General features: G+C 41.7%; 1 protein-coding gene across 1 annotated transcript in view; it reads right to left on the bottom strand.

Moving 5' to 3' along the window:
* stxbp6 (syntaxin binding protein 6 (amisyn)) overlaps positions 1-25,940 on the bottom strand; it is a 59,782-nt gene that overhangs the window by 27,156 nt on the left and 6,686 nt on the right. Inside the window, exon 2 of the mRNA XM_069661827.1 lies at positions 23,357-23,577. Coding sequence (XP_069517928.1) covers positions 23,357-23,510 — 154 coding nt within the window. The 5' untranslated portion in view covers positions 23,511-23,577. The remainder of the gene's footprint in view (positions 1-23,356; positions 23,578-25,940) is intronic.

The following is a 25,940-nucleotide window of genomic DNA, read 5'->3' as shown; positions in this document are numbered from 1 at the left end:
ATGTCACTGAAGGGCACAGATTGCAACTCCGCCATGGACATACAGGAAAAGTTTCATTTGTTCCATCAGTCAGTGAGTTTCCATCTGCTCTTGCCATGAATGATGTTCCATGTAGCAGGAAAACAGCTGGGGGTTGTGAGAAAGATTATAAACTATGATATCATTCTTCCTTTCCTTCCGCTTTTGGCCCGCGCTGAGTGCACGAGAAACTAATGAGAGCCTCAGATCTTTTTCCTTATGTTCATCTTGTTAAACTCACTAACAAGTGAGATGAGCCGACCTCTAAAGTTAAAACATCCGCAGTTGTTCTGACCTCATCTTTCACTTATGCATAAAAGGAAAGAAAAAGTCTACCAGACACACACTCCCGTGAGTGTGTGTGTGCGCTTGACATCCCGCAGTACTCGGTGTGTACCAATAAAGCACTGTCAGGGAGCTTGCAGGGGTGCTAAGCCATGCCCTTAATGTGAAATACCAGAGCAGAGCCCACCCAGCGCCTGACAGAGGAAGTCTCAACAGAAGCCCACCAGAGTCCCTGCAGTCTGCTGTCACCAGGCTGATCAGCCACACAGCTGCCTGGAGAGAGAGAGATGCCAATGTGCCGGTCCGCATCCTGTCTAACCTTTAGGTCCTGATAAACACTAAATTTCAAGTTGCCGGACTGCCTGGTGTTGGCCCGAACGCCTGCTGTGAAAAAGTTAAGTGTAGGGAAATAAACTTAAGTTATATAATTAATGCAGCACATCTGTTAAGTGCAATTTCTATTAAAGACACACAGTCCCTGCAGTGCATCAGCAACTGTGAAGATGAAAGCATGTCTGTACTGGACTCAATCATTACTCTCTTCTGGCACTGTGTCTGCCAAAACGGGTTTGGGTATTTTGCAGCTAGTATTAGGGTTATATGCAGCTATTCTAAATGCACAGTACCTCCCACAGGACAGCAGAGATGCACTTAATTATTCCTCCAAAATAAACAATGTGCGCACAACTTAATATCATTAGAGACGTACTGTAGAGCCATAACGCCACTGTCGCCTCTCCCTCTGAAAGGAAAAAGGTACTACTGTTTTCCAGTCTGGCTCAGAGCGGTACAGAATGCAAAATACGACGAGAATATACCGGTGGATCGTCTAAAAGATCTTCAGGTCTGCAGTCTTCATTCCAAACCTCATGATTGTGAACGAGACAGGACATCGGAGGCGGGCGTCCTAGATGGAGGAAGTGTAGTTAAGCAAGCTCCCTGGCCTCCACCAGATGACGCGTCTTTACGTAGTTTTCCAGGGCCCACTGGAGAAGCAGATAGCCTCCTCTAAAGGCACAGAGCGAAGTTGCATTATTTGTACCATGATGGCATTAGCTCCCATAATAGCATGATAGGACTGAGGTTGAAAATCGGCGAACTGGCCCTTTATAGAGTGTTAAAATTGTTATAAAACATCTGTTGAAGAATTTATCAAATGCATAGACCTGATTTTCTTTCGCATTTTTAGACCGCAATTCCTCAGCTGCTGTGGTCAAATTAAAAAGAAAATTGGAAAACATTCCACCCAGCTCCTATCTAAAACACATGGTTGCAGGGCCCTGCTGTCCGGTAAACCCATGCATCGCAGAGTTTCATGATTCTTGCATTTTCAGATTAAGTAGAAGGATTACTAGTTGGGAAAATTCTTCAAACTCTAAGACTCATAAAACGGCTTTATAATCCTTTGGCTTATCTCAGAAATGCATTGTCACCTTGTTCACAACAAGGTTGTTTTCTTGCTTTGTGAGAAGTTGCTGCTTTGAAGTTAAATGGTATTCAAGCAGACAGCGACAAAAGGTAAGCGAGGGATCTATATAATAGATGTGAGCCACACACAGCTGCCCTGCAAGCTTAGTGGTCTGAGAGGAAAGGCAGGATGAGATAGGAGTGAAATGAGGAAGCACGTTGGCCGTCTGGTGAGAATCCCAGAACATCCGAACATTTGCAGAGCGACCACAAATTAAATGTGCAATATTAATGTGCAAAAATTAATACATTAAATTACATTAAATGCTGTCATAGCAAGAAGGTAAAGCAGAGTCTGTGCCCACTTTTTTTACTATACTAAGTGGATACTTAAATGGATGCAATAAGAGTTTTGGTAGCAATGGCTGCATGGACAATATTAGCCCTGATGTAAAAAACACTCTTTCATCAATCAGGTGGCTAGACACAACTTCATGTATCTATACATTTTTGCTGAAACTGGACCCCACAGTATCTCGCACATCTTGCCATGCTCCACTCTCTGTGATTACATTTCTCAGCGGCAGCCCTGAGAAAGGTGTGAGGTGGTGGGTGGGGGAGCATATGGTGTTTTCGGTGTCCTGGTGAGGCACACGCCGGGCAGCGACTTCCCTACAGGAAATGTTGTAGAAACAGAGAAGGACTCCAGCTGCTCGTCGTGGTGACCTTCATTACCGCAATTAACATGCATGCCACTCATTGACACACTAAGGCTGGGGTGGATACTGCGCTGTAAGCATGGGCGGAGAGAAGGGCAAGGAGCATGATGCAGCTGACCAGGGAGAAAGGACTGAAGAAAAAATGTTAAAGAAATAGGGATTAAATTAAGCTAATAAAAAGAAGATGTATTTTTTATGTTAAATATAAGGCTCATATTCAAAGTGGGAATATTGGAAATATTACACACAACGATTTGTCATTGCCAAATTAAATAACACTATATCATAGTGTACGTCGGATAAATGAGTCCATGGTTGAGCATGAATCAATACTCAGTGTACACTATGCCGCATTGCTATCCCTCCAGTGATCAGAGTTTAATACAATAATGAGCCATCATGTAATGAAAACTATAGAAAGCAGCAGGCTCCACTCTCAGACTCCAATCTGGAAGATTACAACTCAGCCTGATATATTTTCCTCTTAACCACTTGAGCTTCTGAGGTGAGTGAGTCATTGGGGTTATCCAGCGGTCATGTCCCTTGCAGGTGTTTCTTGCAGGAGACCCATGACACCCCAAGAAAATTATAACAGTATTGTTTTTTAATATCATTCCAATATGAATTTCCACAGTGAATATTGCAAAGGGCAATCATGTCAACGCAGAGTTCCTGGGTCCTCCTCTGCCCGCTGTGTCAGAGCTGTAATAGAGTCCAGTGCTCTTATACTAATACTTATACTTTTTAATTTCTGGAAATAAACAAGACATGAATCTAAGACTGATGCAGCTTAAAGGATTATGCAATGAAGTAATTGTCAGGTACACTGAATTTGTGTTAGCCTGGAGCGATAAAGCAACTCTAACAGATTGTTTACACGTGGAACATTATCATTATATCTGTGTTTTTCAGGTGTTCACATTTCAAATTTTACTTGCACCTCATCTGTGACATAAAGTGTCTTTTTCATGGTTTGTTCTTTTTATGTGGAGAAAAAAAACCTGCAGCTAAGCAGGTGATAGAGCACGACAGCTACTACTGTGCTACTGTTGTGCTTTGGTCAGGCGCGCAAATTGAGAAAAATATATTATTATTTTTATGAGGCGAGAAGTTGAAAATAATCTTGTAACATAGCCTACATTTAAAGATACAGTGAAGAGCGTTTTGAATGGGAAATATTTAACTGTTGGATGTTGAAATTTAGCCTGATCAGTCCAACGTTCAACATTTTGCCTTGGCCGATGTCACAATGCTACATGTAGGGGGTACGTTTTGGCCACACAGTTCATACAGTTCCACAAATGTCACAATCTGCTGGTGCTATGGTTAGCGTAAGTCGTTGGTCCAACTTTTGAAGTGGTAAAGCAGCAAAGAAAGTGATATGGTGGAGGAGGGTGTAACAGACTTATACCGCAACTATAGTATGTCCTCATGTTTTCTAGCTGTGTACCTTTGTGCCTTTTAGGCTTTTAGAAGTAAAACATTTAATATTGTTCTTTTGGTGCCATTCATTAGCTGACCTTGACCCTTACACTTTACATGTTGGCCACCAAAAATCAGCTTTGACCACCAAATTAAGCGGTATGTGAGAGAAGAGTTTAAAAATATTAGAATCTATCCCTGCAGTCAATAAAATAAATGAATGTACACTGTTTGTCCTTCACAGAAGTGACACAAGTAATTTAAACAGCCACAAAGCCAATACTCGTTTTTATTGACTTTACCAACGTTAACCTTCAACGTCATTCTCAGTCTGATGAAGCTGAATCGTGTAAAAGACCTACAATCTTACAAACACTCTGCCTTCTGTCAGAAACCCTGGCTATAAAAAATCAATACAGGAAAACAATCAAGTTTATTGCACAACAGCTAATGGGCACTTTGTTCCGGAACTTTTGTTTGTTATTCTAAAGCTGATCGATCAGCGAACACAAAGGCCAAGCGAGGTGAACACAGAGACTATTACCTCCTTCCTTCTACTGCTTCTCAACAGAGATCCATTCATTTACATGCCTGATCAGGTCCCTCAGGGCTGAGGCACGGCCAACAAAAACAATGCTTAATTGGTCAGTGAGAGGTTCTCATTTGTAATGACAGAAGAACAGTGCTGTGCTCGATTGTTGTGTTGTTTAGACCTAAGCCCTCCCATACTTTTTTATTGATCTGCCCGTCAGATGTTCATAGATTATAGAGGAAGCTAATGAAGACGAGTCTATCTGTGAAAGTGGGCTCCCTACATGGACGGATGTGCTGTGTACAGGGTTGATCTTCAATTGATCTGGATAATACTTTGAGATTCAGGGACCAATTAGGTGCTTCATAAGTTTTATTTTCACTTATTAGAGGAATATTGTAAGCAGAGCAAATATTGAAACCTTACTAAAACAGTGGAATAGTTAAATAGCTTTACAGTGTTAGATTGGTCAGGCTTCTGGATTGCACACTACACTTATGGAAATTAAAATTGATTTTTTGATGGAGAACGCTTTTCATATAGTGACCCGAGGTCAGATGACACAATCTTTAAACATTCAGCTAGTTCATATTAAACTGGCCACTGCCCTAAACCCTTACACTTTTATTGACATGGAGCTGGCAGCTGTGCCAAAGTGAAACTGCAGTGGTGTTATTCTCTGCCTCGAGCTTTGGCGTCCTGTCAACGAGACCTCTTACAAGTCTAAGGGCTTAACACCCCCGGGGTTTATAAAGTTGCAGGAAATTCAACAAACATTTGATAAACATGCAAAGAAGTGTTCACTGATGCTTTGTGTGCCTCCAAGAGAGGCGAGTATCTGTCTTCTTTAGTTTGAAATGCAAAGACTACAGCTCGTCGTGAGAGATATGAGAGATCTACAGATGCTGAGTGTTAAAAAGGAGAAGCTCAAAGATATGAAAGTGAAGAAAGAAAGAGGGGAGGGAACAATGAAGGGGGTAGAGGAATAGATAAAAGATCACAGTTGTAGGCAGAAATAATTGTGTCTTTTTAGCCTCCAGTTGTTGTCAGCAATTGCGGGGGAGGAGAGAAGCATGGAGAGATACTCCATGTTAACTTTTATCAATATATTCAGGTCACTGAGCAGGAAATATCAGGTCAGAATAAAGCCTAGCAACAGCTGGATGAACTCCCTTGAGTTCATAGGTCAGCTGTGCATGACTACATACAAAAGCAGAAAATCAGCATGATTTACTTGTTAATCAAAAGGCAGTGGTTTTTCAGGTTTTCTGAGATTCTCATCAAACAGTTTTGTTTTGATTATTTCATTTAACAAATCTGATAAGTTTATAACAATGAGGCAAAGTTAAATTCCATGTCTTTTGGCAAGACTTGAAGCCTGTTGGTTCATTTCATGTCCATCAGCAAATGCCTTGATTAAAGAACATCTTGTTCAGAGGAGCAGAGCATAACTGATGGCGTTAAACACACGCCTTAATTACTGGTTCATGACTCAAAGTTCACATGTGATCATAGAAAATTCAAGCTTTCAAATTACATTAAGAAACAGATAAAGTAAACACTGTTCAAGGCCTTTCCCACCCACAGCAACTTAAACTATTTGGTTAAAAGAAACATTAAAGTAATAATCTCAAAGATGTTCTTGTATTGAGCCTAGGACCCACTGATGAAAGCCTTTGCATTTGCACTATATCATATTATTATGGACTGGGTGTCTGTGGTGACATTTGCAGAAAAAAATCACAAGCGGCGCCCAGTTAGTGACACGTTTTCCATCACCCAGCAGTGGTTGGTCTGCCAGAGAGGGTAGGCGGAGCTAGGCGGGTGCATTTCCGGTTTCTGTAAATGTTGTGAGTTAACAGTAATCTGCTATGGCTGAACAAACAAAGAAAAGATCGATGGCTACAGTTACAACTTCAAAAATACGAGCAAACTCAAAGAAAAAGAAACAAATTGGACGCTCAGATGAAGGCATAAAGTTTAAAAAGGAAAGCGACCGTCAGCGAGGAAAATCAAGAGTTACAACCGTGACAAAGGGAGCCAACCTGGACATCTGGTTAAATTGGGAAGTGCACACCTGTAACACCGCTTATCGCCAAAGGTGCCGCCAAAGAGAACGAAACTAAAATCTTAACGATAATATCTTCAAGGGGCCAAGAAAAAACTGTCACAACAAAAAGTGGTAATTTATCAACCACAATTAAAACTTTACATTGGTTATTATAGCTTCTTTAATAAGTCTAAGCATCATAGAGACATACCCACACATACAGCACAAACAGCGTTCAGTTAAATCAATTAACAGACCCCATGTCTATGCCTTAAATAAGTCCACTTAAACTATCCAACCTTTAAAAAGAAGTATGGACTTCTCTCTCTAATAAGGCTAGCAAAGTTTGCTCCAAGGGTTGCAGGTGAACTACTTTCACCCCAGTCAAGATATTTTGGACCATGTAACAAGTTTTTGACAAATGTTTCACTTGGGTGGAAAGTAACCAGTGGGAACTGTTGGCCAGACAGCACTTCCCCCACTGCGACACTAAAGCACTCAGTCATACTGTGATTTTTCTGTCCAATTACCTGACCGGAGTCTGTCTCGACCCCAGTGTTGCTCCAGATGTGTTTCTGGCAAAGTGGAAAGTCTAGGTCTATAAAAGCTATTTATTCTAATTTTCACAACAGGCTAGCTTTAATCTGATAATTGTAACAAAGAGTGATATTACGGGGAGCAGCATGAGTGTATGTGTTTATGGGGGAGTGCCGTGATGAGTGTGTGCATTTTCCCAAAATGGGTCCGATGTTCCCCACAACGTCCAGTTACTCAGTAGATGCAGTGTTGTTTGTTTGCATCCAAGATGAGCCACATCTAAATCTAACCAAACGCACAAGCCTGCATTCACAAGCACACAAACCCACTCCTACCATCAACAAAAAAGAAACATCGATCCGTTAAGGGTGGTTTCCATTTGAAGCCTGAACACTTGGTTGAATTAAGAGGGACTCTCTACCTGCCAAGTCTTAAAATCCTACACATGGCTCTTGGCAGTGCCCGGACGTCACACTTGATGACTTCTCTTTACTGTCACTCACTCCTCTAAAGCTCGTATATTTAGTTCTCATTCATGCTCTTTCAGTCAGTCACCCGTTTGCTTGTGGCCTCTGAGGGGGAAAGGATTAGAAAAAGACTAAGTCAGGGATCTATGAGAGACTCTTGGACCTTGTCCAAATCGCGAGCATAAGCACCGAGCACTGTTGAGCACTAAAGTTGGCTCATGTAGATTTAGCCTTGAGCTCATGTCGCTTAGGGAGCACAAATCACTCGACGTGTAAACCTCCCTACCGAAGCAGATGCAACTATCAGGTTGTTAAGGATCTGTTGATTAAAACTGTTGTTCCTCAGTTCACCTTCCAACGCTGCAGCTTCAACTACTCTTAAATACAGGCAAATAAATTCATACAATATTTGACACTGCTGTATAAAATCCAACTCAATGCACCTCGTCTTGTAGACTGCAGCTGGACTCGGATCTGCTTGGACGGCAGAATTCCTCTAAGGTTTGGGGCTGTAGATAAATCCATGCTCTTTTAAAGAGACTGATAGAGTTAACTCCAGAAGCACTGGCTCAGCGAATCCATGCGCTCCACTTCAAAATCAATACTACAGCTTTAAAATGATATAAGAATCATCAGGCTCAGCAAGCATATAACCATGGAATCAGATACAACCCTGAATTCATTAAATCTGATGGTATCAATCCTGCTTGGCCTTATTAGAACCTCTAACAGAGACGCTTTTTTACTACTTTAAATCAGACGGCAGCTGTCCTAGACGGAACAAGGAAGATTTAAAAGACAGCGGGCATTTCTGCAAAGTTTAAGAGGTCAACCTGAAAATGTGTTGAGACGGATTTCTATTATCAGTGACTTCAGTATTGTCAATAAAAACATCTAATGAAACAGTTAAAACATGTCAGAAGTCTCCGGAATGTTAAGCATGCTACCATCAAGAAAAGGATGTATCCTGACAGGAGGGTATCCTCTATTCACAGCTGATAACAAATCAATGCCACTGATCTTCAACATTCACTCTGTTAAACTAGAAATAAAGCTTTGCTCATCGCCCGCGGGATAAAAGGGGGATTGATGTTTAATGCTTGATGTACTGAGAAGATACAGTATATAAGAAGAAACTGAGGCATCAGGTAAGAGCATTGGGAGGCCGAGGTATCAGTTTATGACATGAGTCATTAGTTGTATAGTCTACCCTGGCAGACAACGATCATGAATTGCATAGCGGACAGGACGGATCAGCACTTCTCCTTGGTCTTTTTATTAATGATAACAGGTGGAGGGACTCTCAGTGGTAAATGTTTCCTTTTCCAAAGTATAAATTAGCATAGTGTCTGTTGTGTTCTCCAACTTCAGGGCCGGAGAGTGGGAGCCAAACAAATATTTACTGTGAGAGCAGCAGGGGCTTTTCTGCAAAAGAGCCTAATCGATAACTCTCCGTCCTTGCCTCAATCACTGACAGGCAGTTAACAAGCCAGCTTCTTTCCCTGAGCAAGGGAAACACAACTTTACAGCTGAAACGTGGGGTTTTAAATCAGATGATAGTGCTGTTTTATGTCTCCGTTTTACACATTCTACTACTGTGTTTTTTCATATATAAGACATAGCATTGATGATTGTTAATGATATCATAAATAAATCTATGACAAATATTCATTGAGCTAATGTTAGGGGCCTTGGTGTTGTATTTGTTGTGTTGTTTTCTCGCTCTCCAGGTGCAGCACCACTCATTGCAGCTGGGGATGGAGCTCACCTGTGCCAGCTTGCTAATCAAGGTCAGAGCAGGAGAGAAGAGGCAGTCGGAGACGGTGGGCAATCCGGCTGCATGTCTGTCTGAAGTCGATTGCACTAGTGCTTACTCCTTCTGTGGAAGGGGTTCCACGGATCACAAAACTCATGGCTACCTGAGAAGGAAAAGTTATTTAAAATATTTGTGACTCTATCCTGGGAAACCATGAGTGTCACTGTAAAGCTATATGTCCAATTTATGCATGGGAAATTCTCCAAAAGACCAAGAGGATAAGTTGGGCTGTTGTTGGGCATTTCTATGGGGACTGACTCGTTTTTGGAGCCAGCCTCAAGTGGCTATTTGAGGAACTGCAGTTTTTGGCACTGCACTGTTAGCATGAATATAGCAATATTAAATTGAGCTGAAGTCAGTCATTCAATAAAAGTAGTAAGTAAATATTCATTAGGGTAATTTCTTAAATGTGCCATGGATAAGACATGTCCGTTTATATTCCTGGAACCCTAAACCCCGCAGATATCTCTGCCAGAGAGGAAGTCACACTGTCACGCTCTTATTATGAAACACACACCATCTTGCACTAACTAGCATACATCACAGATATTCTAACAGGAAATAATTGGACAGCCCGACAGAGGGGAGTCGGCTAAAGCAGGAAAAAAAAGTGTGTTCTCTTTAAAGCTTTTGCAGCTTTACACACAGTTTTTTTTGTATTTTAGTGTCTGTCTGTCGTGCTGGCTCAGAAACATTATGCTTTTAGCTTTAAAAGCCACATGATAAAAGGTTTGCATGGAGCCGACAAGAGACACATTGATATTTCCATGCAGGATGTGTGAAGAGGATAAATAATGATGGATAAAAAAACAAGGAATCAGGAACAAGCCTACTAAACCACAGTACATCACAACTGTTCGGTTTCTCAAAGATGAAACCTTTGCAGACATGGACCCAGGAGACGCTGACAGTTTCTAAAGGACATGCATAAATTGATCAGCTCCTTTACCCCAGACAGATCTTTTTATTTATGCAGCACTTGAGGTATTAGACACCTTTCTGGCCATCAAATGAATCGTAAATCAAGGCAAGATACATAAAAAATCTTTAAATCTCAACAATACCCGACACTGGAGATAAGACCTAAAATAAGGAGAAATACATTGTAGAGAGATAATACACTTTAATTATGGTGCACATATATTAGTTTTAACTTCGCCTTAATTATGTTAATAGCAAATTTAAATTTCAAGGCAGTGAAATAAAATGGAACTATTCTGCATCATAGTTTCAGCTACTATAAGGCCCAGTACTTTATGGCAATCACACACAAAGCCATTTCTTTGTCATTCCTCTCCCCATCACGAGTCATTCCTTACTCATGTTACAAAAACTCCAGCCCTGTAATAGCTTTCCATCTTTTACTTTCCATTTCAAACCTTCCTTCTTTCCAGGAAAGACTATGAGAGGTTAGCACCCTTGAGAGCTTTCCCTTCCCCTTCTCCACCCTACATCTCTGTCTCATACACTATTGTAGCAGGTACATTTACTGTATACTGCACTGAATAGTCCTCCTGTTGTCTGGGAGATTTGTGCATCACGCGTAGTCTCTAAAAATCAGATAGTCTTTCACGACGAGCAGAGTCTCAGAGGGACCCTTGACTGAACAGATTTACTGGCTGCACCTGTAGTTTAAAACAGGGGAAATTTGTCATTTCTATTCACGGAAATTAATCACTTTTATCTGTTGAAATATGTTCATGTTTTGCAGGGAGAACAAACTATTTCCATCAAAATACCAAAGGTAAAAAAGAATTACTTAAATAAAGTTGAATTGCATCTCAACGTTGAAAGTATGCATCGCAACTGAGTGCAAAAAAAGCTGATTTTTGCACACTATACATTATAAACTTTGTACAGTAATAAAAAGAACTCACTCTACTGAGTGTGCGGTTCCATCCAGCAGAATTTCTGCCATATGTTTCGTACAGCTTGACGCTGTTTGCAGACGTTTGTCAGCCAAGCTAATCATAAATTGTGTTTGAGGCATGAGGCCAGGATGATTGTGCAGTGTCAAATTTCCAGCCAACAGATCCTCTGCTGTGTCCATGTATGCTGATTTTCGTGCAGGTTCAATTGAGTTAATATCAACAAAATTTGACATCACTTTTAATGCCAAAAAATGTGAAAATGTGCAGCTACTGTTAGATAAAAGCTGCCTCAATTAATATAACTCCTACTTTCCCCCTACACTGGATCTTCCTTTACTCCCTGTCTGCCAATGGTGAGCTATTCCTTCTCAAAACTTTGTGGAAAAAAACTTTAACAGAGAATGTTAGACACCCTCTACAATAATGATGAAATTCATTGTATCAATCATTTACTTTCCCCTGCTCTCACACAAACAAATGATCCAATCAAGTACACTAAAGTCTCCGCAGTCAAACGGAGACAGGTATATTAATTACTTCAAACCCAAAGCATGCAGTTTGTTTCTTTGTAAAGACTTGAAAGACAGATGGCGCTTGCCGCTGGGAAAAACATTAACAACCTCCATTTTTTTTAAGTGTTTTCATCGGGGAGTGCTGTGGCTTTTGTGAGACAAAATGTGTTCCTTCTGTAACAACAAGTGTGCTTTAGCTGCAGCTGGCAAACTACTAAGATTGAACAAGTCAGTGCTCTCAAGTGAACTATTGCCATTTAACGTTTCAGCAAAAAAAAGATTAAGACCAAATATTAGTCTTTCATACTTTGAGTAGGTTGGAAGAAAATTAATGGAAAGCAATTTTATACAAGGAGGTTCCATCTTGCAAACGTCTCAGAAGTTGACGGATGACTTTGACTTGATGTTGTGATCACAAAAGTTTGTCTCTTGAAGTCTGCATCAAATGCAGTTGTCGTAAGAGCCCTAAGTGTAGCCAGAGAAGATTGAGGACTTGAATTAATGGGCTACATACAAGGTCTCAAGACGGTTAAAGAGACTAAGACTGCCAGGGCAACAAACAAAGTCGAACTACTCATTTATTATATGATTTATAAAATTGATCACAATATATCCAGTGTAACACTTCCAAAGGACTGAAAAATATCTCCACAGGCCCAAATCCCCTAACCACAGATAGTGTGTGGATACCATTTATCTGGAAACAGCTTGACCTGAAGAGGGGCTGTTACTACCTCAACATTTCACAGACCAGGTGCAGCATGTTTGAATAAACAATAAGACCTAATATACAGTTTCTCTTTCTAAAAAAGGTAAAATATAATATTAATTATGCTACTATCAAGTGTGAAGTCTGGACCAATCAGAACAGGCCGTGACCCAGGCATGTTAACCTTGTGCTGGCTCTCTTGCACATACGTCACATTACTTTGGTTGTTTAGCAGCAGATGGCTCCATGCGGGACAGAAGGGGCTTCAAGTGAAGGACAAGGAGTTCACTTTTCCTCAGGTGGAGGTCAGTCAACTCCTGTTAAGTCTAGAAACCTTGAAAACAATGCTGAAAGTTCCTGTCTGGTCTGATTGTCTTTACTGCCTTTGAAGCACAAACAGACTGTTTCTGTTGAGACATACTTATGATCCAACGCTTGAGCTCTCTCTCATTCAAAGTCCCCGCTATCAATTTAAATAATAACATGATTCTAGCAGATGGCTATACCTGCGTGTGTCAATTGTCAGCAGGTGAGCAATCTTGGTATCACAAATGTTTTAGAAAACATCTCAAGCAAGTTCACCAGTTGGAACCCGTCACAGGAAGGCAGTTTTAACTTCCCTAATTAACAGGCCCAGCCAAAATCACAAGGTCACATCCAAAGCTGAAATCCTGGCGTCCTGCATGTAACAGACTGAGAAAAATAATATAATCTTAAAATATAATTTACTTGCAGGACATTTTGTAATAATCAAGGAAAGTCAATAAACTGTGAAATGAGAACTCTCTCTGGTGAAAAAACAATTTTTTTTTTTGACCCAGACACGGCTCTTAGAAATATTTTTCCTTATGTGAGCCATTCTTCTGAAATCGTCAGAGAAAGTTTTAATACAGCCAGAGGAAATGTGTTGGAATGTCATTATGATTGAGTAACAACAGTTGGTTATTAATGTTTGGTTGAGAAGCATCCAGTTTGACAAGAAGAGAGCATTAGCTAATTATATGGATGGCTGACTTTTATAAGTACTGTGGCTCTTTGCTTTTTTATTATCTCTCTTCTTTCCTCTCCTTCCCTTTTTCTTTTCATTTCAAAGAGAGGGGAAGCTCCGGGGGTACAAGGCTCTGTTTGCACGGAGCAAAATCGGAGAGGATTACAAGATTTCCCAGGTACACAGGGAATTGTGTTGACACAGCCTTTACTCTATAAGTGAGCTAATACATGCGGTCAGAGTACATAGTATCAAAAACATGTGTTGTGTGGTCCTCTTCTGGAATAATTACCTCCTCAGTAATTCCTAAGTGGCCACATCACCTCATCTCCCTGGATATTCCCTGCTGTTGTGTGTCATCAACACTTCCAAAACATTCACAACAACGGTACATCCCAGCACGGGAAAACAAAATCGTTTCGCTCCAAACCCTTGTGTCAAAACAAGATGGAAAAGTGATGAAGTCTCCAGGTTAAGAGGAACCACACCTTGGATGGAATGCAACTCTTGATGTGTCCATGTTTGAGTCAAGCAATGTGAAATATAAAATACATCCTTAACACCTTTTACAGTCCTATAGATTAAACTGTGCTCCTTTCAAATATATGATTCAAATGAATCTCACTGAAAATGACACATAAGCTGTCACTAGAACAACAAAAATATATGGATAGGAAATCCATCGCTTCATAACAAGAACTATAAACAACAGTAAAAAAACTAAACAAGCAGCTTCTAGCCACAAATAGTTCCCTGATGTGGAATATATTCTCTCCGGGAATGCCAGGTGCAATGAAAGAATCCCCCCAGTCCCTTGTTTCATCTCTTTTATTTCCGTCTCCTGGGTGTCTCCAGTGTTTGCGGGAACTCTCCTGTTCCAGCCAGCGCCTCAAAGGAGGAAGAGGAGTTGCACCAAAAGCAACCAACAAGTAAATGAAGCGTTAGAGGGAGCCAAGGGGAGTCTTCCAAACCAACAACCATGCACTGCCTACACCACACCAATCATCAGATTCCTGCTTGAATAAAAAACACCCTACTGTCTGGCAGGAAGACAAGACACGCTCGCAGAACAATGAAGAAAAATTGTAGGTTTGTTCAGTGGAAAAATGCTGTGTGGATGGAAGGCCTGCAGACTGAGTTGGACCGTAAAGGACAGAGGAGGGGCTGAAGAAGGAGGATGATAGACAGCCTGGCTTTGGGATAGCAAAGCAATGTCAAGAGAGCTGTCAGAACCACTGGGGCATGTACTGATTTCCCAACATGCACACACACACACACACATAAACCACCCATTCTCTGCAGACTGAATGAAACACGGCGGCCGTCTCTACAGAGGGAGGTTTTGGTATGTACAGCAGCACGCACACCGCATTCCACCTGCAGTGCACCTGAGCCTTTCATCTTTCGAGCCCCACCTGCTGCGTGTGTCCGTGTGTGTGTGTGTATTTTTGAGAGGGGAGCGAGTAAAAGAGATATGCAATGCAGAGGCAATGCATACTAGGTTTTGCAGTTATCTGATTGTATGTCATTAAAGTCAATGGGCATCAATCACAAATGTTTTCCTTTTCGACTCTTCAATTAGATGAAATGAAAGAAAAAAAATCAACGTCTCTATAAAGTTATTTGCCCAAATGGCTGTTTCCGAACCCATATACCCATATTAGCTTAACAACTACATAAAAATGTTCTTATACCTTTAAGTGTATGTTTAAGACAACAAAACAAAGAAGTTGTAGTCACTGTAAAGGACACATAGTTCCCAAAAAACATACATTCGATCCTATATTAGCGGCTGAAGTGCCATGTAAATGATTTTTCCGTCATTTGCGATGTGTTACATGGGCCTGTTCATATTTCTATAATGATGGAATTTGCGATTTATTATGCATCCCTATTAGGTTCCCTGATGTCACATCAGCTCTCTTCGCCCACTTGTGTCCTCAAGTTGTTTTTAGAAGCTTGGTTTATGAATTGACGTTAGTTAGACTTCAAAACCTGACGTTGGGCTGACATCAAAACCTGACGTCGGGTTGACGTCAAATCCTGACGTTGGGCTGACATCAAAACCTGACGTCGGGTTGACGTCAAATCCTGACTTTGGGCTGACATCAAAACCTGACATTGGGTTGACGTCAAAACCTGACGTTGGGCTGACGTCGGGTTGACGTCAAATCCTGACGTTGGGCTGACGCCAAATCCTGACGTTGGGCTGACATCAAAACCTGATGTTAGGTTGACGTCAAATCCTGACGTTGGGCTGACGTCAAAACCTGAAGTTAAGTTGACGTCAAATCCTGACGTTGGGCTGACGTCAAAACCTGAAGTTAGGTTGACGTCAAATCCTGACGTTGGGCTGACGTCGGGTTGACGCCAAATCCTGACGTTGGGCTGACATCAAAACCTGACGTTGGGCTGACATCAAATCCTGACGTTGGGCTGACATCAAAACCTGACGTTGGGTTGACGTCAAAACCTGACGTTGGGCTGACGTCAAATCCTGACGTTGGGCTGACGTCAAATCCTGACGTTGGGCTGACGTCGGGTTGACGCCAAATCCTGACGTTGGGCTGACATCAAAACCTGACGTTGGGCTGACATCAAATCCTGACGTCGGGCTGACATCAAAACCTGATGTTAGGTTGACGTCAAATCCTGATGTTGGGCTGACATCAAAACCTGACGTTGGGCTGACATCAAAACCTGACGTTGGGTTGACAACAAAACCTGACGTTGGGTTGACATCAAATCCTGACGTTGGGCTGACATCAAAACCTGACGTTGGGCTGACATCAAATCCTGACGTCGGGCTGACATCAAAACCTGATGTTAGGTTGACGTCAAATCCTGATGTTGGGCTGACATCAAAACCTGACGTTGGGCTGACATCAAAACCTGACGTTGGGTTGAAAACAAAACCTGACATTGGGTTGACATCAAATCCTGACGTTGGGCTGACGTCAAAACCTGACGTCGGGTTGACAACAAAACCTGACATTGGGTTGACATCAAATCCTGACGTTGGGTTGACATCAAATCCTGACGTTGGGACGTCGGGTTGACGCCGAAACCTGACGTTGGGCTGACATCAAAACCTGACGTTGGGTTGACAACAAAACCTGACATTGGGTTGACATCAAATCCTGACGTTGGGTTGACATCAAATCCTGACGTTGGGACGTCGGGTTGACGCCGAAACCTGACGTTGGGCTGACATCAAATCCTGACGTCGGGCTGACATCAAAACCTGATGTTAGGTTGACGTCAAATCCTGATGTTGGGCTGACATCAAAACCTGACGTTGGGCTGACATCAAAACCTGACGTTGGGTTGACAACAAAACCTGACATTGGGTTGACATCAAATCCTGACGTTGGGCTGACGTCAAAACCTGACGTTGGGTTGACAACAAAACCTGACATTGGGTTGACATCAAATCCTGACGTTGGGCTGACATCAAATCCTGACGTTGGGACGTCGGGTTGACGCCGAAACCTGACGTTGGGCTGACATCAAATCCTGACGTTGGGCTGACATCAAATCCTGACGTTGGGCTGACGTCAAAACCCGAAGTTAGGTTGACGTCAAATCCTGACGTTGGGTTGATGTCGGGTTGACATCAAATCCTGACGTTGGGCTGATGTCAAATCCTGACATTGGGCTGACATCAAAATGGTCTGGAATGGTTCCAATATCTTTTGTTCCCCACGTTGTGTATGTTAATGGCCTCTCCTGCATACAGATCCAAACCTTCATAAGGCTGTCATTTCATCTCTTTAATCTTTTCACTTTGCCATCTGGCCTTTACATTTTTTCCCTTGTACCTTCCCTTTTATTTTAATCCCCTTCTCTTCTCGGCTAAGCTCAAGTCACTGATGCATCGAAGCCTTTGAAGACTTTTAAGGACCCTCATCTCGGACAAGAGGAGGTTGGAGGCGAGGGGTTGAGGGTATGAGGGAGAGGCTGACATGATAAGAGAGGGCAAGTGTGAGGAGTGAAAACAGTTCATATTTAAGATAGTAGTCTGGCACAAATGAGCTGAGCTGCTGCAAGAAACTAATTAGTATAGATAAAGACTGCCATGGCACACTGATACAAGGAGGTTGTTGGTACAAATGGCAAACATACACAAATGCAAGCACATACACACACACACATACCTCAACGAGGAATGTGGTATTAGTGTCATGCTGATGTATCTGGTCCTGTATGAGTGGGCTGTATGTCTGTGCTCTCAGTAAATACTGGGAGGCCAGCCTCACTCACTGCTGATACACTGGCCTGTAGGAAGCCCACAGAAGGCAACATTCTTCACAACAGAACACAGGCCACCCACGCCTGGCTAAACCTCGTTAGCAAACATTTGTCCAGACTCCCTGAAGTGTTTAAAAAAGTCTCACCAGTTAGATTCAGTAGCGAAGCCAAAGATAACTTTTCACGTTGGGGTCAACTAGCTGACTGACTGACTGAGAGCAACAGCAATCCTACTTTTAAGGTAAAACATTTCTGATGAATAACTACATGTACAACTCTGGTGTGAACAGTTCTTCCAAGTTTTCCCTTCGTCAGTTTTGAGGGGATTTTTACTGTTAAGCGTGCCATAGCTATAGACCCTGCTACAAAAACAACCTCCCAGATCATTATAAATATGTATCAGACAGCTAACCTTGGCAGACAGACATACAACCTAATTTGTATTTATAAGAATACAAAATGTCAGATTGATGTGTTTTTGGACTGAGTGAGCAAGGTCATAACTGATCTGACTTTCTGATTGGCCTGAGCCTAATATATGAGGGAGCTACAGGATACGCTTTACCATCCATCTTACCATGTAATCAATAGCCACAAGTCTGCTAATGATGAATAGGAGTAAAGCTGAAAGTGCGATACACAGACTAGTTTTTTTACTTTTAGTACTTTAGTGAATTGCTGATGCAAAATAGATAGTGATGTATAAATTGGTCATGAATTAATCCAATTAAAGGTATTAAAATACATTTTTTCTTGTGTTTCGTATGCTTGAGAAGATCCTTTCTACTTCATGTTCTTCTACTTTTTAGACATCAGATGCCGCAGAGAAGAAGAGTAAACAAACACAGAGATAAATAAGCCCTACATCAACTAACACAATAAGAGATGCATAGCGCACCAGCATCATGTTTTCAGCTTCACATACATGAGAAACAGCCTACGCGTAACATTATTCATGTAAGCCAACCCACAAAATAACATGCCTGCATAAACACATTGGGCATGAATACACCCTTAAACAAGGATGCCCACATGCTTCCCACATGGCACTTTAACAAAAAGCATCAATGGCCTCTACTCCAAGACAAAACTGCACACAAATCATGAGAAACCTCAAAACCGTAGGAGTCCTTTAGACAGTGATCTCATTAACCAGGCTCCTCGGGTTTCATGTAAATATTATAAACAAAAATAGATTAAATAAAACAGGATATCATGGCTTAAAACGGGGACCTAGTTTTTGTGTAAACGCTTAATTTATGAAAATAAAACAATCTTGTACAACTAAAACACGAAGGACAACTGGGAGTAGGTTAGTGGAAATAAAAAGAGCGGCATTCACTTATATGATCCAATTTCACGCCCAACAAGCGACCAATCTGTGACAGCTTCACCTACAAACAATAACAGAACAACAAGGTTAAACAACAAGGGCAGTAAGGGGCAGACAATCATGAGGATTGCTTGAAAAATAAATAGAAAGGGAAAGAAAGAATCCTCTCGAATCACAAAAAAATCGACATGAAATCGTGTAGACTAATAAGCTGCTGAAGGAAACCTTCACGGTGTCATATCGAGCTAAATTGGCCTCGCGTCTCTCCTGCCAAACATTCTGTGGGCGGTCCAGTGTTTTCAGCCCTGAGGTCCAGCCATAAAGGCACCGCGTGAAGCCCAGTGATCAAAGAGAGAGCTCTCTATCCATGTTGAACTTCTGGCTGCGCTCCAACACACTCCTATGTCATCAAGACCCCTGATGTTGTTGTGAAAGTGTTATCGTATGTTTCTGTGTGTAGTTCAGCAGCATGTGTGTGATGTTTGTGCTTAAGATCAAAGACAGCGCAGGCTACAAGTATCTATTGGTCACAGAGGTGAGGTGATGCGAGAGCAAGGCAGCAGAGGGTGTTTGGTACAATAAGTCAGATATCGCAAAGCAAAAAAATACTTTTGTAATTGACTCGTACACATTTTAATCCTTTAGGCTGTGCTCAAACTTAGTTGTAGTCTGGTTGTATGAGTCACTGTGAGTGTGATCCAGACTCATATACGCCAGACTATGACAGAAAACTGCAAAGCAAAGTGGATAAAAAGCACCAGTTAGACCAAACAGTTAAGAAAATTACCTTGAGCTAAATAACGCAGCCAAAACATCGAGTAGCCTTTTGTAAGTCAAATCTGATTATACTGAGATGAGTTTTTCTGGGGGAAAATAATCTGTTTATTGCTACAGGGAATTTAACAATATTATTGTCCCGTGTTTCTGACGTACAACTGATTTTCAAAATTGCACACTGAAGCCAAACAACACTTAGCTTTGTGAGCCAAACCAGTCTTGCTTTCCTGGAGCCGCTTGTAAAAGTGAAACAAGGAGCCCTCTCAAAGTGGCAGCTTTCAAGGCCTTGTTGTTCCACTGATATACTGTTGTAGCTCTCTACCTAAGACAAAAAGCCATGTGTTCAGCAAGCAGCCAATTCAAAGCTGCAGACTCGCCCACGCCAAAGAGACAGCTTTAACTAACTGCTGTTGTTTTAAGGTCAATTGCATAATATCCATCTAACATACTCGTGAGAGCATTGATTTATTCTCAACAGATAAGGAACATCACAAACGGCTGGTAATTTGGGGTATAAGTCAGATCTTATGACAGTATCACAGGATGTGATCCTGGAGATAGAGCGGCAGTGATAGCCTGCTGTTACATGCTTGCACCCTGCTGATCTTGTCAAGTGCCCATGGCTGTCTCTCTCTACAGCACAGCTACTTATTCTGTCGGCCTCCTTTCGCCGTGACATACCACAGATTACATAACTCTGCCACTGTACGGCCCTCGGGCCTCAACTATTTGTTACTGTTAGCCATGAGACTGTCAGCTGCCCCCCCCCCCCCATCCTTATATACATACACAGTGCTTTCACATATTTACACACACGCTGAACACTCACACACACCAGCCTTGTATCTCCAGTTTGCTGAGAGGCCCAGCCTGGTTTCACACTCATGATTTGGCTACATAGGAACACACACACATAGACACTCACACCCATCACAACAATACTTGGCCAGCTTTAAGAAATGCCACATGACTGAGCGAACTGAATGACAGTGCTTGCCTTCACTACTGTCAAACAAAACAGCAGCTTAGTAAAGAGCTGACAGCAGAAAACACTTAACATTTACTTTACAAAATAAGAGTCACAGATTCAGCCTGGTTATATAAAAAATACATAAAGTAAGACTTCAACTTCTCACAGTGAAACATTAAACATGGAAGTAATTAGATCAAATACATTATTGCCATGTGAACACAGGTGAGAGAAAGGCTTCTCCATCCTTATATCAAGGCTGGAAAAAACTTCCTTCAGCTGGATAATGCAGAGATCAGGGGTATAAATCCTTCACTGATAGCAGCTTTAAGGCAGTTTAGATTGGCTAGCCTTCAACACATCACCACGGATTTAAGACTGACCCTGCCTCAGACGTTCCTTCTCTCTGTCCAGGTTACACTGACACACACATAACTGTACACAACCTGTCCAGCATCCCCACAGCTATGTAGTGTAAAAGAAAGAGGTAAAGTACAGGCAGTTAAATACATTATTTCCAGTAGTTAGTAAGTAAGATGGTGAGGTGAGAGTCATCTAAAAAGTAATGAACAACCTTTTTTGACTTGAACTGTTTAAAGTGATAATCTCGAAGGTTTTCATTTAAAAAAATGTCTGTTAAGTCACTACCCATCGCAGAATGAGGTAACACAATGGTGACTGAGCCTATGGCCCACTGATGAAAGCCCTTGCATTTGCAGTATGCAAGTGGTTGGTCTGCCAGAGAGGGAAGGCGGAGCTAAGCGGCTGCTTTTCCGCTCTCTGCAAGTGTTGCGAGTAAACAGTAATCTACTATGGCTGAACAAACAAACAAACAAAAGATCGTTGACTACAGATACAACTTCAACAATAAGTGAAAATCGAAAGACAAAGAAACAAATTCGACGCTCAGATGAAGGCAAACAGTCTAAAAAGGAAAGCGACCGTCAGCGAGGAAAACCATGGACGTCACACATGCAACACTGTCTGGATTTCTGGGAAGCGTGCTCCTGCAATTACCGCTTATCGCCATAGGTGCCGCCAAAGAGAACGAAACTGAGATCTTCGAGATTACCACTTTAAAAGATGCATGACTTTAAATCTTATTTCTATAATAGTCAACATTCAGCTGATGCCAGGACACGAGGAGAGTTAGGGATGTCATCCAACTAAGGTCACTCGCCAAACACAAACAGTTGACGTTGCAAAATATGGTCGTTATAATGGTCGTCATTTTGACAAATCGTTAATCAGTTGAAACATCTAATTAGCAGAAACAATATGATTTTGACTTCTCAAAGGGGTGAATTTACAACTTTGCTGTTTCAAATCAATGTAATTGCATTTGATTTCTGCACTGTGGGTTGGACAGAACAAGTCACTTGAAGACATCGTCTTTGGCCCTGGGATATCAAGATGGTTATTTTTTGTGTCTGCTTGCCAACACAGGGTCATACACACAGGTCCTCCGTGTTCACGCATTGCTGCTCTGCTGAAAAGCACTCAAACACCACTATACCTCACCACAGTCTTTAGTCTTTGCTGGTGTGTAAAGTTCAGTATATTCCTATATTCCTAGGTAATGGTGAGACTATCATTGTGAAGATTACAGAGGCTTATGGAAAAACAAATAAAGATGGAAGCAAACAATATAAAAAGGGTTGAACTCAAAGATAAAATTTCATGCTGATTCTCCAACTTTCAAAGCCACATTTGGGATTCAAACAACAACTTTTGATTCAAGACAGATCTCAGATCTATCCATGTAGTGTACTTCTGTTGTAATCATTATTAAAATATTTCAAGGCAGCTTCATGGATAATTCATGCACTTCCCTGCGGCCTGAGAAGTTATGATTTTTTACTGAGTTCAATATATTTCACAGCAGCGGGGCTCAAACGTGGCACAGAGGTGAAGGCTGGACGTGATGAGACTGGCATTACATCAACCAACAATCATTTCCACATCAAAGGAGAACTGACTCGTCGGAGACCCTTCAGAAAAACGGTGTCAATTTTCAGACATCTTTGGTGGATTTGTGACATGAGCATGACATTGTAGCCTTTAATGTGATTTTCCCTAATAGTGTAAACACTGGAAGGCGACCTTGAATTTAAATCAAGCACAGAGAGACTGTCTGTACCGGCCTTTATACTGCACTGATATCATTCTTTTAAGTTAGCGTTAAATAACTTTAAGTGATGGGATCTGCTGCAGTCAAAGAAGAGTCTAATATACATAAAACTGTAGAATTAATAAATGTCATTGATCATCATAAGCAGTCCCGTTGGCACTGAAATGAATAAGCTTTAGCTTTTCTCATGAATAATATGCTTGGCTAATTCAATTAACATGTAATATCTCGGCTAATGTTCACACAGGGAAAGAAACAAAGTGATTTAAACCTCAATTTCTGGTAAAACAATTATTCACTTTCAGTGTAAATCTAATCTATTTGAAAAGGGTTGACCTAAAACCCGGCAGTAAATTAATTAGCGTGTCATCCTATTGGCAGAGGGAACGTAAACATGCTCATCAGCGTGAACATTAGTGGGAGAATTAAGGGAGACGTGTTGAAATGTGACTTTAGATCCAAACAGCATAACACAGACAAAGACTACATAGAGCTTTTGAAACTTAGACAAATCTAAAGAGCAAAAGACAAGCGAATATGAGAAGAGATTTGAATTCTGACCTGAGAGGCAGATGAAGGTCATGTAGTCTCCCTGCCCACCAGTGGCCAGGAAAGGGATCTTCTTCTTGGTCCTCCGCTTCACCTGCACAGCAGCAAGCATCTTCTCATCATGGGGTATGAAGACCTCCTTGTTGATGGCTAACTTGGCGCTCATCTCTTAAGTAGGCAGGAGTGAACAGCTGGTGAAGAGTTAAAGTGGAGAGGACGAGATCCACTCCTCACTGTGGAGAAGATGAGAGAAAGGGAAAAAAACGGGAAATGAGCCACACAGACTTGGATTAGGGATAGGTGGGGCTTTGGTCCATGTTCTGAAATATACAACCTCTTTCGTGCTATGAAATAGTCCCTATGAAAGTTTGTTCTGTGGGATATCTAGACTACAAAGACAAGGATCCTGGAAGAGATGTAACACTGAATTTTTAACATAGCATTTCAATGGCGTTAGCTGCACAAACAAAATGTTATGTACATACATGCAGTGGGTCCGACACGCAAGTTTTGAGACATGTAACTCAAAACATGAGCATGGCCTGGTCGCATGACAGCAGGGGTACACAATCTTTTCTGTCCATGGCCTTTTAATATAAATTATGTAAGCAAAACAACCAGCAAAAGCTGTATTGACACCATTTAGCATTTTCCTGACCTTGATCTATCTGCCTCGCCCATCTGTGTGGTATTTTGGTGCCCACAGTTCACAGGTAGGAGGAGGAGTGCAAACAAGCGGGAGGTTCATTCAAATGAGCAAGAGTGAAGAATGTTGTTTGTCATTTTTTTAGAGAAAAATATGTAAAACAAAGTCTTCAGAAGCAGAAGTTGTTCTTAGTCATAGTCGTAATATAACCAAACTTTAACATTCATCTTGTAACCCTTTTGGCTCTCTCTGCCTCCAGATTGTAAACCACCGCACTGGAAAGAAAATGTGTTTCTTTTGGGTGGACCAACCACAGTGTAACGATAAACACAGAAAGGCTGAATTGACATGAAGTGAGAAGTTGAAATCGCTCTATTAAAGGAGCAATTCTTCCCTGGAAAAAGCCACTGTCAGTCAAAGCTGGTGTTCTCTGTAATCGATTGAAGCAATGATATTTTAATGGCACCATAGCTGTGGAGAAAGTTCACCCATTCTACATTCCTACAATACCCAGCGCGCATTGCGCCCCCTCCCTCTGAAAGGAACGGCCCAGCGAGAGACGCTGAAGTGAAACACTACAATTTTCCAGTCACGGACATTGATCGCTGCAGGCAACGGCTCAGAGCGGTACAGATTCCGAAATACGACGAGAATATACCGGTGGATTGTGACATTGGAGGCGGGCGTCCTCGATTGAGGAAGTGTAGTTTAGCAAGCTCCCTGGGCTCCGCCAGATGATGCGTTTTAAGTAGTCTGGTGATGTTTTCCAGGGCCAACTGGAGAAGCGGACCACGTCCTTCAGACACAGAGCGCATTTTTTCCTACCATAATGGCATTAGCTCCCCATAATAGCATGATAGGACTGAGGTTGAAAATTGGCGAACTGGCCCTTTAAAGAAAAGTTAAAACTGTAAAGCCAATGTCTACTGAGTATTCACAACCTCAACCTCAGGCCAATCACTTCCCTCAGTCTCCATAACACACAACCTGAATTTATGCACTCTCAACTGCTCACAGTGTATAGCACTTTTAAGTGATGACACTGTTTGAATGGCTGCCTCTCTGTGTTGCAGCCAGGCTTCACGCTCCATCTCTCTAAATGCTTTGCCAATGTTCTCCGTGAAAGCACTGCCACTCGCAGATGAAATGACTTCAGCTGAAGCTGTTAAAAGAACTAGTAAGTCTCACTGATACAGAACAGCAATCATGTTTCTATTATTACGAGCCAACATCTTCTAGTGAGTTTATTTCTTGGTGACTGGGAATATACGACAAGAGACGCAGGGGAACGTCAGAGAAATCTGTGCTTAGTTAGGCCTTTGCTTGAAAGCAAGATACAGACACAAAGAAGTGGGTTAATTAAGTCCAAATGATCTCATGAGGACGGCAGAGCTTAATCATTTTCTCAGCTGTAAACACACGAGCCAACCCAGATGAACCAATCTATCCGTCAGTCTCAACCAGACAATGAATTATTCTGCTGCGAGGCAAAGCAAGCCAGACTGGAAAACAATGCCTTTGTCAAACTAGCTGCTAATAAGCAACAGAGCACAAAGTGTTGTTTTCTAATAGTACAGAAAGATTTAAAATGAGCGCTCAGCAGCTGAGAGGAAGCTGGTTAAGTCGAAGTTTCATTCATTGATTATTATACGAGCACAGCCTGCAGTACAAGGTTTACATGAGCAGTCAAAAGTACAAAGTACACAGCTTCTCCACCCCCAAACGTAGTAGCTGAAAGGCTGCCATTGTTGACAGGTGGTCATTGTTTAGGTGGGATTACGTCAGGCCTGGGCTTTAACAGCAGTAAATACTTTGGACACAATACCATGGCTACAATACAGTATAATTCAATTTAGCTTTGCACTAAGTTCGCTATTAATCAGTACAGAATCACAAAACATTATATCCGGATACTCAAGTGTATCACTATTTTCTTACACCCATACTCAT

This window comes from Semicossyphus pulcher, unplaced genomic scaffold, assembly GCF_022749685.1.
Source record: "Semicossyphus pulcher isolate SPU_LCO1_2020_fin unplaced genomic scaffold, fSemPul1.0.p SCAF_14, whole genome shotgun sequence".
In the NCBI taxonomy this organism is placed as follows: Eukaryota; Metazoa; Chordata; class Actinopteri; order Labriformes; family Labridae; genus Semicossyphus; species Semicossyphus pulcher.
Note: the sequence above shows the minus strand (reverse complement) of the source record. Positions and strands in the feature narration are given on the sequence as shown.